At 45.5% G+C, this 16,816-nt stretch overlaps 1 protein-coding gene across 22 annotated transcripts in view; it reads left to right on the top strand.

Moving 5' to 3' along the window:
• Positions 1 to 16,816, top strand: part of KIAA1217 (KIAA1217 ortholog) — a 465,513-nt gene that overhangs the window by 443,897 nt on the left and 4,800 nt on the right. For 14 of the 22 annotated variants that reach the window (XM_055331014.1, XM_055331008.1, XM_055331011.1 and 11 more), the window contains 7 exons: positions 1,941 to 2,388; positions 5,037 to 5,220; positions 8,710 to 8,873; positions 9,595 to 9,759; positions 12,847 to 12,966; positions 16,550 to 16,585; positions 16,729 to 16,806. In XM_055331014.1, the coding sequence (XP_055186989.1) occupies positions 1,941 to 2,388; positions 5,037 to 5,220; positions 8,710 to 8,873; positions 9,595 to 9,759; positions 12,847 to 12,966; positions 16,550 to 16,585; positions 16,729 to 16,806 (1,195 nt within the window). The remainder of the gene's footprint in view (positions 1 to 1,940; positions 2,389 to 5,036; positions 5,221 to 8,709; positions 8,874 to 9,594; positions 9,760 to 12,846; positions 12,967 to 16,549; positions 16,586 to 16,728; positions 16,807 to 16,816) is intronic. The other 8 variants (XM_055331010.1, XM_055331012.1, XM_055331028.1 and 5 more) reach the window with 6 other exon arrangements.

Genomic DNA, 16,816 nt, shown 5'->3' with positions numbered 1-16,816 from the left:
TGGATCAAAATATTTTACTAGCCTCCTTCACTTCAGGAACACAGATGCCTTCTGTGCCTATTGCTGCCTCAGAGAGAGGGAGGGCAGGAAGCAGGAGAGATTTACAACTGGAAGTTGCCTTCATGATGGTGACTAGTGATGGTGGAAGAGAGGGCACAGTAGCATGAGGGAGAATGGGTTGGACAGGTCCTTGGGGATTCTTGGAGATTGAAGGAATGGGGTGGGTAAAAGAAACAGATGGGATGCCTGCGTGGCTCAGTGGTTGAGCATCTGCCTTCGGCTTAGGCCGTGATCCCAGGGTCCCAGGATCGAGTCCCACCTCGTCCTCTCCAAGAGGAGCCTGCTTCTCCCTCTGTCTGTGTCTCTGCCTCTCTCTCTCTATCTCTCATGAATAAATAAATAAAATCTTGTTAAAAAAAAAAAAACAGAAACAGAAGTGAGTAGTACAAGAGAGTCCCCGAATACAATGTCTTTTTCAAATAAAAAAGGAGAGAAAGTTTTAATAAGAAAAATAAGGGACTGATTAAGGATTATAGGTCAGGTTTGACATTGTCTGATATATAAATACCTCGATCATAGCAACAATCCCCAAGGAAAGCCGTAGAAGAGATTCTTATCTCCCGTCCTTGTCCTCACCATTATTACATTCTTTCTCTTTTTTTAAGATTTTATTTATTTATTTATTTATTTATTTATTTATTTATTTATTTATAGAGTGCACAAGCAAGGGAAGCAAGAGAGGGAGGAAGCAGGCTCCCACTGAGCAGGGAGCCCAATGCAGGGCTTGATCCCAGGACCCTGGGATCATGACCTGAGCCAAAGGCAGATACTCAACCACTGAGGTACCCGGGGGCCCCTCATTATTACATTCTATAGAAAAATATATGAGGATCAAAAAGGTAAAGTTCCCAATACCATCTAGCTAGACCTTGCAGAACCAATGAGATTCAAGCACAGGGCTGTCTGACCCCAAAGCCATGTCCTTGCCACTGCATCATGGGTGGAAATAGACAAAGAGCATCAGATGACCCCAAAAGGCAAAGGAGGATGAGGACTAGCCTAGCTGTTGGGTTTGAGGTCACTGTCGACCTCGCAGAATGGCTCGGTGGAGTCCAGGTAGAGAAGCCTGACCACACGAGGCTGAGCAACGTGAAGAGCAAGCAGGAGGAATTAAATACAGGTGACGCTTGAACAGCCCAGGTTTGAACTGCACGGTCCACTTAGATCAAGATTTCTTTTGAGAAATACAGGACAGTACTGTCAATGTATTTTCTCTCCCTTGAGATTTTCTTACATTTTCTTTTCTCTAGCTTACTTTGTTGTAAGAATACAGTTATAACGTACAAAATGTATGTTAATCAACTGCTTGTGATACAGGTAAGGCTTCTGGTCAACAGTAGGCCATTAGTTGTTAAGTTTTGTAGGGAGACAGAAGTTACACATGGATTTTCGACTGTAGAGGGTCAGGACCCCGAACCCACATGGTGTTCAAGGGTCAGCTGTATGAACTGCCCTCCCCAGGAGCTTGGCGGTGAAAGGAGAGCATGGAGGGCTTAGGAAGCTCTGGGGGTTGGAACTGAGCATCTCTGGGGGTTTCCAGCCAGGACCCGGTGCAGGAGTTGTTGTTAGAAGCATGTGTTCCCTGTGGAACTGGGCAGGACAGCATGGTGCCAGTGGGAAAGGAGAGACAGGCCATCTCATGAGGGAGAAACAGAGAAAGCAGCTACCAGAGACAGCCAAGAAGCACTTGGAGGACATTAGGAAGTTGCTATGGAAACCCTCAACCCTGGAAAGCTGCTACTCTAGATTTTACAATGTCTTAATTTTGCAATAACAACTTGCCTGGCTTTGGGACGACAAGCATTCAGGCTAATGCCATCAGAATAGAATGCAAGCCACCTATTTTAAGAGTTAATACTGCTGTGTATGGTTTCTCCCAGACATGTCACCGATGGGCTCTTGAAAGGGACAGATGCAGCCCAGGCTGCTCAGTATGTCGCTATGGAGAAGGCCACGGCCGCGGAAGTCCTGAAGAACCAGGAGGAGGCTCCCCATAGCCCAGGCCAGCACCCCCACGCTGCAGGGGTGCCCGGCGACATGAAGTCGGAAGTGGTGCCCTTGACTGTCCACCATGCACAGAGCTCCCCCGTGGTCATCCAGCCCTCCCAGCTGTCTGCCGCCCTGCTCAACCCTGCCCAGCACCTGCCTGCAGGGACTGGTCCTCACCTAGCCGGCCCTCCAGCCGCCACGCAGGAAGGGACCTCCGCTCTGCCATCGACCCAGGCTCCTCAGTCCCTGCAGACGCCCATGAATGGCTCCACCATGCAGAGCTTGTTCATCGAGGAAATCCACAGCGTGAGTGCCAAGAACAGAGCAGTGTCTATTGAGGTAGGGTCCCACTTCCATTTCTCACCCCATAAAGGAATAACACCTGGTCCTTTCCCTTGGAGAATTCCCAGCCTGGTTGTCAGATGTACTTCTTATATATATGTATGTATCAAAGGTAGATTTTTTTTTGTGTGTGTGTGTATATATATATATCAAAGATAGATTTTAGCACTATAAATAGGTTTCAACATCCAGATTAAGAGAAAGGTCACTGGGTTTCAAGAACGATGAAACACCCCAACCTGGCGGAAGGGGAGGCCCTGGTGTGCCTTGGAGTGTTTACCAGCTGACTCTCTGGGGGGAAACGCCCCGATTTGTAGAATTTGTCAATTTTGAGTTACAACAGGGTATCGGTGAGCATGTAATTGGGGAGAAATGTGAGTCAGCTCTCCTGAGCCAGTGCGTGCAGGCTCACACTTAACCACTGGTGGGTGCAGGCCTACGGAGGGCTTGCCACTGGGCTCGAAAAATCAGTAGAATCTGGGTAAGCAGAGCAGGGTGGTGAGGGCATGCTGCGGCAGAGGAATGTTGGAGCAAAGGGAGCCACAAGGAAACGTGTTTAAGGGGAACAAGACAGAAGAGATGAGGCCAGCAAAACAGGCTGGAACCAGATTTGGGGTAGTTTGTAAACCAGTCTGAGATATATCTCAGGGTCATGGTCTGGGCATCCCCAAAATGCTGCATCTTGGGCCAGCGACTAAAAAATAGCATCTTCAGAAAATTACTCTGAAACAAGATACATAATTGATTAAGATGATGGGTCTGGAATTAAGGGTGCTGGATAGGAAGTCATTAGCAGGGTCGTGGGGGGGCAGAGGCAGTCAAAATGCAAAGAGAAGATGAGGCCGTAAAGTCACAGAACAGATAACATGCCACATTTTTAAAGATTCTTTTTATCAAGAGATATCATTGCTTCTTCCTTTCTCTTGCCCTGTGCATCCTCCACCCATGACCCCAGACCCTGGTCCTCACCATCCTGCCTCTCTCTCTCGCATCAGCAGTAGATAATTCAGATCTCGAGAAAAAAACAAACCTCTTCAAACTGCCAAGGCCACAGTCACAGCAACTGGACCTCCGAACACTAGGTAGCTCCTGTCTGCCCCAAAGTCAGTAGCTGTGCCCCTAATCCAAGCCAACCACTTACAAAAAGTGAGTCATGGGAGGGGCAGTATGTGATCACTTGACGATGATTCCATCCTTTCATGCCCAGCGGGGACAGGGGTGCAACACGAAAATACATTTCCTCCTGAGAACGTGTCAGCGTGGAAATGCTGTCAGTAGGAGGACTCCTTTATTTAACAAATATCTTTTGAGAACCTGCCAGGCGTAGTGATCATTGTTATGTGTATGGTTTAAGTTTCCACTTATGAGTCATCTCTAAAAATGCCCCGATCAGGGGATCCCTGGGTGGCACAGCGGTTTGGCGCCTGCCTTTGGCTCAGGGAGCAATCCTGGAGACCCGGGATCGAGTCCCACGTCGGGCTCCCGGTGCATGGAGCCTGCTTCTCCCTCTGCCTGTGTCTCTGCCTCTCTCTCTCTCTCTGTGTGACTATCATAAATAAATAAATAAAAATTTTTAAAAAAATAAAAAAAAATAAAAAAATAAAAATGCCCCGATCAGCAGTAAGGAGGCCTCTGCTGAAGAATGAGGTGACCTTCCTTCGCAACAGGTGTCTGAGCCCCATCGTGCACCAAGTCCTACAGGCTCTGGGGCAGGCAGTGAACAGAGGCGACAAAGTCTGTGCTTTCAAGAAACCTATCTGCTTGTAGGGAGAGATAGAGAACCAGTGTATCCCAGATGATAATAAATGCTAGGAAGGAAAAATAAAGTGGAGAGGCGGGGAAGTTGGTAAGGATGGTGATGGTGGAGGTTCTCGTTTCCATAGCATGAATCTCAAGCAAATCTCTCATCTCACTGGGCTCCAGTGTCTCCTGTGTAAAATGTGTTGATAAAATGATCTCTGTCTTTTTCAATTCTTACCTTGTGGGGTTTTAGTAATCCTGGTGCTAATTTCCCCTTTGCCCATCTGGAAGGTTTCCTGAACCATCCCAAAATCATAGAAAAATGTTCTCTTAAAAAACGTGCAGGTGTTTAGAAATGCATTTCATCATTTCTCCCTGTTGTAGGACTTGATGGAACTTAGAGGTAATCTAAATAACCCCCTTTATATACGTAAGAATATTCGACCCAGAGGCCCTATAGCAATTCTTAGACAGACATGGAATGGAGGTGTGGGTGTCTTTGTTCCTGGTGTTTTGGGTTTTGTTCCTGTCTGTTTGCACATCTCCTCCAGGATGAAAACTTGGTTTAGAGAACAGAAACCTGGTTATGGGATGCATACTTTGGAAAGCATATCCCTGTGTCTTTTTTATTACCATAGGGAAAGTAGCAATAAATGCTCATTTACTGAACGAATTTGGGTTCCTGAACTTGCTTCTGTGCGAATGAATGTCAGTCACTTGGGCTTAAGTGACAGAGAGCCCAGGAGCAGGTTTATCTGATTGCACAAATGTCTCTCAGCATGGACACCAGAGCATGATTTTATCAACAGTTTACCTGTGTTACACCTCCCCCTACACCAACATGAAATCTCTAATTAGCTTTCCCTGTGATTTCTAAACTTTCTTCACTTGTGATTTTCCTTCAGAAAGCAGAAAGGAAATGGGAAGAGAAAAGGCAAAATCTGGACCACTATAACGGGAAAGAATTTGAGAAGCTGCTAGAAGAAGCTCAGGCCAATATCATGAAGTCAATTCCAAACCTGGAGATGCCACCAGCCTCCGGCCTGCAATCAAAGGGTGATGCTCCAGGAGACAAGCTAGAACTTTCAGGTGAGGTGCTCACCGAGCCGGGTGGCCTTGGCTGCCTTTGGGTCAGTGTTGGGCTGCCCACTTATGCATGAACTGGCCAACAGGCCCACTCTCTCACTTCTCAAGGATTTTATAAAATTATAAACTTGGAAGACCAAATCCTCAAGTATGACTGGATTCTCACTACCTCTTTTTAATCAAAAACATAGCAGGGAAACTGTGTTCTTGACTAGGATACTAGAATAGTGCCCAGTAAGGAAAAATATAGATTCCCGGCTCCCACATTTCCTATGAATTTATGACACTTCATAGCACCAGCTGGGAGAATAAGAGGGCTGCATTTAAAGTAAATGCTTTTCATATGCTGCAGGAAGAAAATGTCAGCCTTTATGAGCTCCCAAGGGGATATTAGATCATAAGGCGAAATTACATTTTTTAAATCAAAATTATTAGATTGTATATTGAACCAACTAAACAATGGAAGTTAAGCATCAGTGTGTCACTAACAACATAAAATTACTGTCGGAAAACCCAGCCTACTAAATCTCCAACCAACGAGCCACATGCCGTATATACTCTGATTTCGAGTTGTGTACAGAGCCACGATTATACCTGCAGCCCAGTGTCTCAAGGCCACATTCCATGATGCCTCGTCCAGGAGCTAAAATTAATTTGAACAGGAATCGCCATCCTGATTGCATGTCCGGGAACATGAAAGTAGATACAGTTTAGAACCACTGAAGCCCTGTCGGTTTTCCTTTCCCAAAGCTGCTCTAAAATTCCACCCACTAAAACTCTCTCCATCAGCCTGTGCTAAGTTTTTCACCCCCTTTTCCCACCTGCCAGCTGTGTAGGCCAGCTTAGGGACCCTGGAGGGGTCAGACAGCATGTGCCCGCGAAGGAAGGGGTCTGGGAGGGGTGATGGCTCTGCTCTCACCCAGACAGCTTTTCTCCCAAAGTTCCCATGAGGAACTTCTCCTGGGTAAGGACCTCGTTCTGTTTCTATCTGACCTAAATTGGCTTTCCCCATTATTAATTTTGTCAGGTAGTGCCTGCATGTTTTATAATCACAAATAAATGATTAAAAAAATAGTTAAAATTAGAACTGTCCCTTCTCATGATTATACAGCAAAAATAATAACACTACATTCTTTTAACTTACCACATTTGGGCTTTTCATTCCTTCAGATTAAAAAAATTTGCATGAAGTATTTTTAAAATATTAGTCCCCAAAGTATTTTTCACTCGTTAAAATGTTATCATTCTATCTTATTTTTTTAAGTACACTCTACACCCAACATGGGGCTTAAACTCACAACCCTGAGATCAAGAGTCCATGCTCCACCACCTGAGCCAGCCAGACCACCTTGCTTTTTGTTTTTTTAACACATGGCCTGATTTCTTCTCAGAAAGAGTCCACTAATGTACAGGCTGCCAGAAATGCATAAGGGTACAGTCCGTTACCTGCAAATGTTGGTTTCTATCATTTTTACTTGTTTGTCGTGGATGTTATTGCTTTTATGTATTTGTGTATACTAATGAGGTAAAATCCTATGCTGAGGGTTTTAAAAAAAACTTTTTGTATTTCCCTTTGTGTGATCTACTTAGATAATGGGGATGGACTGCTAGCTTCTAAACATCTATGGAAAAGTTAGGGATCGTAGCCTCATTCCACGTTAAAGAAAAATCATTCACAGAGCTATGCGTTCAAAAGAGCAGGGAAGACTTGATTCAGGACGGCAGTGGGGGAGAGAAATTGAACTCAACTCTGAACGCAGCATATCAAGGGTAGGAAGATTCTTGCCAAGGGCAGGCCAAGAGCTTGGATGTCCAGGGTGGGGAATGAAGAACCAGATCAGATGTCAAGAATGGGAGGATTCTTACTAAACTGATTTAGCAGATTTCTTTGTGAAAACTGGGCTGAAGTGACCAAGGGCAAAGCCCAGTGGAGTAAAGGGCTCAGAGGAGCCTCACCAAAGCTGATCAAAGAGGCATTCTTTGTCCTTACACAGGAGAGGAGACCTGGGCTCCCCCTAGGGTCCATCAGCCTGTGCCAGTCCCTTGAGGGACACCCAAAGCTGCTGAGGCCATCCCTGGCCAGGCTGCTGCTGGCTTAGGATCCAGCCAGGTGTCCCCGTGCTTTTCAGGCCTTGGAACCCAGCACCCTCACGCATGAGACTAGCAACACCCACTACACACAACTGTGGGCATTTCACCCTGATGATTTACCCACATCCTTATTACAATCTTATGGAAACCTCTCAAACAACTCTGACTACATGAATCAGAAGAGACGAATACATCCAGGGAGGGCAGGCCTCATTCCTAGGGAGAGCTGGGGCAAAGCCAGGTTGGGAGTTCCGACCCTGAATTTCTGGCTTCCCTGCTTTAGGGAACCCTTGGGTTGAGTGCTGGTAAAAGGCAGGGGTAAGGGGTATTAATAATGGCGGGAATGGGGCTGACTGGTTTTTTAATTTTATTTTATTTAAATTCAGTTTGCCAACATATAGTATAACACCCAGTGCTCATCTCATGTGTGGGGCTGACTGTTTAAATTTTATTAAGTGCTTTTGGGAGGACATTTTTCTGGAGAAAGCTAAGCAGATATCTGCATTTTCTAACCTGTGGTGTCAATCCTAATTTATACCTGTGCGTTTCTGTGTTTACTGCCTCCTTTCATCAGCAAAGAACCCTTTCCAGCCCCATAGCTGTAGCCAAAACTACATTCTCTTCCTGATTTTGTTTTCTGTTTCATGTGCCTCCCACTTTCCTTCTGGCCCCTCAGTGACTGGATTCCATCCTGACATCCCCTGCATGAACACTTCCTGCTCACACTGTCTTTCAGCCTTCAGAGATGAAGGCTTTTGAGGCCATGCAAGGTGTTCTAGATTTGTCTTTCATTCTTTTTTTAAGATTTTATTTATTTATTTTGGGGATACAGAGATAGGGAGCAGGGGGAGAAGAAGAGGGAGAGGGACAAGCAGACTCCTTGCTGAGCATAGAGCCCAACCTACAGCTCAATCCCATGATCCTGAGATCATGACCTGAGCTGAAACCAAGAGTCGCCTCTTAACTGACTGAGCCACCCTGGCACCCTTGGATTTGTCTTTGGGCTCCAATATTCCATCTCCCCAAGTAATATCCAGATTTTTTGTTTAGTAATGATACCTCATAGTTGCATTGCATTTACAACAAGCCAGTGAACACTGTTCCAAATGCTTCGTGTATTTTAAGTTATTTCATCCTCACAGCCCCCCAGTAGAGAAGATTACCATAATGGGCACATTTAACAGATGAGAAAACTGAGGCAGAGAGAAGTCAGAAGGTCCTTGTTCAGGACCTTTCTGAGATTTCAAGTGAGTCAGGCTTTTAGGGTCTATACCTTTAATCATCAAACTGTGGAGAGACTAGAAAAAGTTAAAGTCAGATTACATCAAGTTTATAGAAATACACTGTTCTGGACGTTATCTTGCAAAGAGATTATTTTTAAAATGACACACTGTTTTCCAGAAGACTCTCCAAATTCAGAACAAGACTTGGACAAGCTGGGGGGTAAGTCCCCACCTCCTCCTCCCCCGCCCCCTCGGCGGAGCTACCTGCCAGGATCAGGGCTCACCACCACGAGGTCCGGCGATGTGGTCTACACCAGCAGGAAGGAGAACATCACCGCTAAGGTCTGACGGGTTAAGCACTGGTAAACTGGTCTCAGGGTTCAAATGATACCCTTAGACAAGCTTCTCTCTATTCTCCTTTGGAACACCAATAGTAGTAAGGCAGAGAAGGAGAGAATTGACTACGCTAAATCACAGGAAGGCCCCACAGATGGGAAAATCTCAGCCAGTGTTATTGGACTAGACTCAGCACCACAAGCTTTATCCTTACTTGACTTTTAGCTGCGACAATGTAAAATGCAAATCGTGAGCTACTTCCCCCAGCAAGGCGTTGTAAGATTGAAAATGGGGGTAGAAGCAGAAGCAAAAGCAAGGCCATCTTACAAAGCTAAGTGAGATTCTCTCACAGAGTTGTGAGAGTCTGTACAGAAAGCTGTTCAATGAGCTTTAGCTTCCACTTAACTTGGCAAGTTTTGTTGTTTGTGCTAAATGTATGATACAATCGCCAAGGAGATGTAGTATGGGCAGGCCTTTCTCAAAGGCACCAAATGTTGAGTAGTTAGAATTTTATTAAAGGTCTTTGGTCCATTCACCAAAATGGCAGCTTGTACAAACAAAAACCCAAACTAAATGCAAGGGGATATTACAGTCTTTGAACTCGATTCAAAGAGATAGGAGACCAGTGCACCAGCCAGTAAGGGAACCTGTGTTCTTGTGATCTGGCCCTCTTTTTGCCAGCACCTTGAGGTGTTAAGCCAAAATCTGTGATTCGAATCTTCCACAGGCAAGCAGTGATGATGCTGGACCAAGCCCCCAGGCTAGAGCCACCAAATGTCCAACAGAGGAACCTGCTTCTGCCTGGACCCCATCCCCACCACCAGTCGCTACCTCCTCCTCAAAGGATGAGGAGGAAGAAGAGGAAGGGGACAAAATAATGGCAGAACTCCAGGTACGTGCATGAGATGACCGGCTGTGGCTCCCTGCCTTCCTATCTTGGACTTTCTGGCTGTGTCTCATGGATTCATTAGCTAGAGAGGGCTGGCAAGGAGCCTTTGGACATAGGCCCCAACAGCTGCATCTTCTGGCCATGGCTTCCACTTTTCCAAGATGGCTCTGAACTAAGCTGTCGGGGTACTTCATGACATGTGTAAGGAATGATCATTTCCCCAAACAGCTCAGGACATTTATACAGAAAGTCAACTGCAAGTGTTCCTAGCTCTGCCTGAGAGGATTTACTCTCCTTGCTTTTAGTCTGAAGAGTTGACTTCCTTTCAAAAGTGGTAAAGACAGGGATCAGAAATACTAGCCGTTGTCTTGTCTTCTAAGGATTGGTTAAGGCCCACTTCAGCTAGGGTCCCATCCTTTGGTTTTAGTACCTAGAATGGTTGCCCTTAGGTCTTCTGTCCTCCATACCAGGCTCCCATTCCGTGTCAGCATCATCTTTTCAAATATCCTGAAAAGCTGAAGGATTCTATTTCCCATTGTCTTTGGCCTGGTCAAGAAATGATACTTTATTTTCAGTTTGGGATTTTTATTTTTTAATCAATTGGCACAGTCCGTTCATAAGATTAAGGATGGCAAGCTTTGAGCCAAACTCAAAGCTTATCCCACATTCGAGCCATGGCTGTGAATCTACCCTGTATGTACGTGCTATGAAATTTTCTAACCAAAGACATATGCACAATTCCCAAACCAAAGTCTGTTTGGAGAATATTCCATTTTGAGCCATACTTCTTGTAGAATTTATTTTGCCCTTTGGATGGTCAGATGGTCCAACCAAACCACGTAGGACTCCAAAACCTGTTGCCTGGTCACCAGTGTACTAACAGTTTTGTGCAGGCCCCACAGATCTGCATTCTCCATGTGGAATGAGAGAACTTTCAAACCATGTCATTTCTACCACTACAGCTGTTCTACTTTGCTTTCCTGGGTAATAACTGCCAAAATTGGGCCGTTTGGACTTACAGGGCTGCTGGTTTGATTTGTCACCATGGGTGAGCCCTTCTGAGCCTCACTAAAACTCCCAGACTGGCCTGGGACATCCCCTCCATCAATCAGATTGCCGGCAGGTTTTTAGAATGGTTAGAGGATGTCATCCACAGATTTACAAGGTTAGTGACATGTTGATAGCATTGAGGTGTCTGTCACTCAGTGATCCAGTGAGGACCCTCTAGCTAATGATACTGGCATGACAAGGTTGCTTGTTGTTGGGGGATCGGTGCTTGTCTGAGGATGTGTAGGCAGGCTCGGGACCACTCGCTGTGGCATCTGCCCCAAGCATGGTGTGAATTGGCCATGGCCCAGTTTGGTTCACATGGGTGACAAAGCACTAGATGATTTTAAACCTGTACAAGGTGAACAGTCACTAGTAATCCAAGAAGCAGAGACTTTTAAGCTCATGAATAATCCTGCACTAACCCCCCAGACAGAAGTCATTGATTTGTTCGAGCCACTTAGAGCTCATTGCTTGAGAACATTTATCAAGCCTAAATATCACTGATGCTTTCTTTGACTGGAAGTTTTCCAAGGCTGGAGTATTTGGCTCCTTGTTGTATTATTGATGGTTAGAGAATACTGGTGAATGAAGTGCTCTCAGCCTAACTTAGCCAAAGCCAGGCAGCCCTCCTGCTGGGGTAGGGACCCAAGCTCCTGCCTCAGAAAGGCAGCCACGGGCTCTGGACTTAGATGCCCCCGAGGCAGGGCAAGGAGCAGGTGCAGCCCCATAAATATACCTGTGAAACAGCTTTCATGCTCCAGGTTACCAGGCATCAGAAGAAGCCACCAGCTCCGAAGCCCAGGGTCTGACAGCCCCATGGAGATGGCAAGTGGCCTTAGTGGGAGGTCCAGGGCCAGCGAGGCCTGGGGGGTTTGGGGGACTGCAAGGGGGAGCCAGTGCTGCAGGAACTCAGGGAGCCGGCCGAGGATCTGGAGAGCAGGCCAGGGAAGGTCCCAAGCATCGGCTCTATTTATATTTTAGGATCAGTACTGAGATTGTCAACATGGCACGGGCATGGGTCATTCTTTCTGTCCACAGAGTTATTTCCGAAGTACCGTGTTTGACATTAAGAAAATAGGAGGCAATTATCTGGGATTTTTTTTTTTCACTTAAGTAACTGGTCTTTAATCCTGGCTGCATATTTGAGTTGTTTGAGGGGAGTTTAAAAAAAAAAAAAAAGGCCTCTAGATGAATTCTGAATTAATTATTCTCTGGGTGACACCTGCATAACAAAATTAATTTTTAACTAGGTGACAGGCAGTGGAGTTGAGAGCCACTGATGTCAAGAAGCCTGGCTGCTGGGGTCTTCATCTTTCGTGTCCCCATCTGCCTCAGAGACTCAGACTGTGCTGTCTGCCCTCTGAGTGGCCTCCGTCACCCAGTGCTCACGTGAGCCGATGTGGGCTCCTCTAATCAAAATTGACAGTTTTCAGGGACAGGACTAGAGGCTTGGGCTGCGCCGAGGCCATGCAGAATCCTCTGGATACAAAGAGCATCACTTTATTCTAAATGCACTTCCGAACACCCCCCAAGCAGGGTGGTACCTGTTACTCCTGCAGATGATGAATTGGTAAGGATTACTTTTGCTAGAAGATTTAAGGGTTGGCAATATCTTGTGCCCTTTTTTTCTATGACCTCAAGAAAGCTGGTTAAAAAAAAAAAGCAAACAAGAAAATGTTGCTTTTTGTTTTAATTCATTTACATAGTCCACTTTTTTTTTAGATCAAAGCAAGAAGCCCTACTAAGTACAAATCAGATTCACCTTGTACTGAAAGGAAGGGCGTTCTTTTCAAGGCTTCTGTCCATTAATCATGCCGGGGCACAGACGCTAAACAAGCTTTGCCCCTGGCTCAGCGCTCAGCTTTGGTGACCCGAGGCCGAATGCAGAGCCCACTTTTTCCAGGCTCTGCCTCCCTGGCCCGGGTGCCCCTGCGTGCAGGGCTGGGCTGAGGTCTCCATGCCTCCAGACCACCTGCCTACTCCCTCCATCCTCCTTGCTGCACGTGGATCCCCGTTAATCTCAGTATTTTAATCCCTTAGGCATTCCAGAAGTGTTCCTTTATGGATGTAAATTCAAACAGTCATGCCGAGCAGTCCCGGGCTGACAGTCACGTTAAAGACACTAGGCCGGGGGCCACAGTCCCACCCAAGGAGAAGAAGGTAACGTGGCGGTGACACATCTGCCACATGGTCCAACAGTCCTTCTTTCCTTGCTCTGACACTAACACTACTCCTGCTTTTGTCCTTCTGTGCCCTCTCTTTTCCTCTCTTGCCTTTTTTTTTAAACTAATGGAGATACCGCCTGAGGTTTAATCAGAGATTATTCAGTGACCTCTGGGTCCCTCTGCACACCACACAACAGTCTATGGCAGAATTTTAGGCATTATCTTCCCAAATTGTAGAGTATACACCTTGCCAGATTTTTCTAGAACTCTAGAAAAAAAAAATAGAAACACCAATCGAGTATGTAGCACTTTTCCTAATTTTTAACACGTCTTCCAGATCCAACCCACCTACGTTAGAAGTAGCAGCAAGCATTAGATTCTAGGAAGAAAACACATGGCGTCGCTGAATGCCCGCCACCATCCACAGGTGTATCCTCATTGAAACGTACACATACGTATTTGCGCACGTGTTCGAGAATGCCAGATAGAATTTTTGTTAAGTACTACAAATTCTCAAGCTATACCTTGCGAGACAGTAAGTCCAGTATAGGTTTAGTGCTAATACACACAATGTGTCATCCTAATGGCTTCAAGACCGATGTCCAGGCTCTGGAACAAAATTCATTGTTATTAGATAAGTGCTTGACCGGGAGGACCTTAGCCTGAATGTTTGAATGTCACCTTTTTAAGTCTGACCTAGAGCCTTTATGATTTTTGCATAAAGAGCCATCTGATCTGAATGAAGCCTCTGACTAAATTTCAGGATTGACAGCTTATCATGACCAACTCAAGTCCTAGCATCTTGCACCAGGAATGTCTATTTCAGAAATTGAAGATACTAGTGTCCCCCAAATAAAGCCAAACAGATCAGCCACAGTGTAGCCTAATAGCTATACCAGGTGGGTACCTCAGTCCCTGTGTAAGAAAGCTCAGTGAGGGAGATAGAGGATCATTCTAACTTGATTATGTTCAAGAGACGCAGTCCTGAGGCTTCCAGCTTCCAGCTGTGAGGCCCCAAGCAAGGAAGCTGACCTCCTCCTCCCTGCCTCACAGCCATCGCAAAGCCTCCTGCAAACCACATCTGCCACAAAACTGACATATACAACTGTCACAGGGCGGGGCAGGGTGGCGGGGGTTGTCTGTGCACCAGCAGGGGTTTTGAGATTATTATTGATTAATTTTTCTCATGAAAATCTGTTAATTTGAATTGACCCCATGGCATCATATTGGAAATATATTGCCCTTTCAGTCTGTGGGATTGCCCTGCATCGCCTTATTAAAACCAATTCATGAGATGCCCGGGCATATCCTGAGTCATGGGGCATAGCTGGGCCAATGTGACTGTTTCTGTCTAAAACACTGACTGAGCCCCGGAAACTTCTTGAAAATCTCTCTAGAGACAATCACTGTGTTGTGGAAATTTGCTAATTGGCTAAAAAGTTACATTAGGTTCCTTGCCTTGTGATTCGAAAGCCATGTCCTCCCGATCTCATTCATCTCAATCAAGAGTCCATCAGATAATAAGTAGGTCTGTGTAGTAAGAGCCTCGTAGGGACTTAAGTGCTCATTTCAGTTAATTGTACTCGGTAGACTGACCTATTTTGTAATAACCATGAGACTTGTCCCCAAATTTTTATCGTTATTAACCTCTCCCTGGTCTATTCATCTACTCTTCTACAAGTCAAATATTTCCTTAAAGTTTTCTCCTACCATCATGAGGTGCTAGCCTAGTACTTCACTTGTATGGGATTTTCCTATAACTATGTTTCTGATTTCGGTTTATTGCCCATATGCATTTTGAGCCTGCTACAAGTTGTCTGAACAATCCAAATCTCAGGGCCTATGAACAGATATTAAGAGGTTTGATTACCTTTTGTGCAGACTCTTGACCATCTGAGGTTATATATAAGATATCATTGTGAGGTTACATGACATTTGTGACCAAGCTGCGCTGGATAAAGTTCATGTACTTGCTTCAGTACACTCATTCTTTTTTCTAGCCCAGTGACAAAAGTGACAGGTCATGTTAAACTTACCCTTGACATCTTTATCTTAGTGGTTTTCATCGGAGACTTCCTGCTACAACATCTGTTTTAACATATGTATGTCTCTGGGTGACATTTGAAGTACTTAACAATGGGTGAAGCTGGGGCCATGAGCAATCAGAACAGATGCCAGCCCTGACCCCAGGCCATGGGCCAGCAGAACATCAGCTGCACAGGTGTCATACATGTCAATTCCTCGTCCGATTCATGGGTAAATTCTCACTCCAGTCCTACCATGGTACACTAACTCCATGTTTAGAGTTGAAATCTTAGGTCAAAATCTCACTTATTCTTCTTAAAACCTTTTACTGGATGTGTTTGTTGTTTAATAATCCAAGTTTAAAATCCCACATTAGACATTATGTTGTTCAACCACACCAGCTGAATCGTTGCACACTTCGGAGGCTTTATTGGGATGAAATCAAGCTATACAGGAGGTGTTCAGTGGTGGATGCACCTTGTAGCCTGTATGATGTTTCCTTGTGATTAATACTGACTTTGTTGTTTGTGTGTTATTCCTTGAATGTATATGGACGCTCTTTCCATTTGTAACAGGGCGGTGGGATTGCTCTGGGTTGACTTGGGCGGGGCCTGGTTATTGTGCTTTGTTGTCATTGCTTTAACCAGACAACCTTCTTGGGATTGTGTCTCATCCTGCTGTAACCACCTCCTCCTCTCAGGCTTCGGCAGCAAGAAAAGAGGGCAGTGATGCCTTGGGAGCCACAAGGCACAGCTGTTGTTAGTGTCATGGCAGGGCCCGAGGAAAGTGGTAGACACGTGGCGGGAAAGGCCACGCTTCTTGGTGAAGCACTATCCATATCTGGTCCTCACCGCTGGGTTCTCACGTCCTGAATCTTGGTGAGAGCCTCAGAAATCTACCTTCACTCCATGTCAGAGGAGAGACTACAGGCTGAATGACAATGTCACGGCCACCATTTTAGTCTCAAATGTCTGCTCTGGAAATGTATAGATGATATTTGGGCAACATTTTCATTCTGCATTTGGATTTGATCGCCTTGGGTCTGATTAGTTCGAAGGCTATTGTGACACCTGACTTGGCGAGTCCAAGCATAAACCGCAAGTACCTTTCCAATCTGTCGTTTGCCCAGGAACAAATAATGGGTTTTGTCATCTCCAGATACCACACCCAACAAATGCAGAGTCCTTATAGGACAATTTCCATAAAAGAAGCAGAGATAGCACTGAACTAACTAGCTGGAAGGGACGTGAAACCTCTCCTGGTCTAGTTCCTCGGTGTCTAAGCAAGAAAACTGAGGCCCAGAAAAGTGAAGTAACACAGTTCACTGGCAGGTCTGGATTAGAATCACAACCTTCTGCCTGCTGGGATACTGTACTTTCTACAGCGCCACACCACTCTTCCCGTTTTAGATTCCGCTGAGCTCACAATCAGAGGTTGGAAAGAGAACGCGTTGATATAGAATCGGTCCCCTTATTCTCTTAACTGCTCCCTCACAAAGTCTGAAATACTTACAATCTTTTGCTAATTGAGATTTTCATCTTGTGCAAACACAGGGCATTTTTGGAAGTTGGAGAACAAAGCAACCCAAGGTAAACAGAGCTCTATGGGCTTTGGACTGGTGTGTAACAAATGTGCTTGGCCCGCATGGTTTGGAAGTGTAATTAAAGGAGTTATAGGCCACTTTGGGGGGATGTGGTTTTGTGGAGTAACGTGTCCTACACTGTTCTACCAGAATTTGGGATTTTTCCATGAAGACGTACGGAAATCTGATGTTGAATATGAAAATGGCCCCCAAATGGAATCCCGAAAGGTGAGTTTAG

This window comes from Nyctereutes procyonoides, unplaced genomic scaffold, assembly GCF_905146905.1.
Source record: "Nyctereutes procyonoides isolate TBG_1078 unplaced genomic scaffold, NYPRO_anot_genome, whole genome shotgun sequence".
Lineage (NCBI taxonomy): Eukaryota > Metazoa > Chordata > Mammalia > Carnivora > Canidae > Nyctereutes > Nyctereutes procyonoides.
Note: the sequence above shows the minus strand (reverse complement) of the source record. Positions and strands in the feature narration are given on the sequence as shown.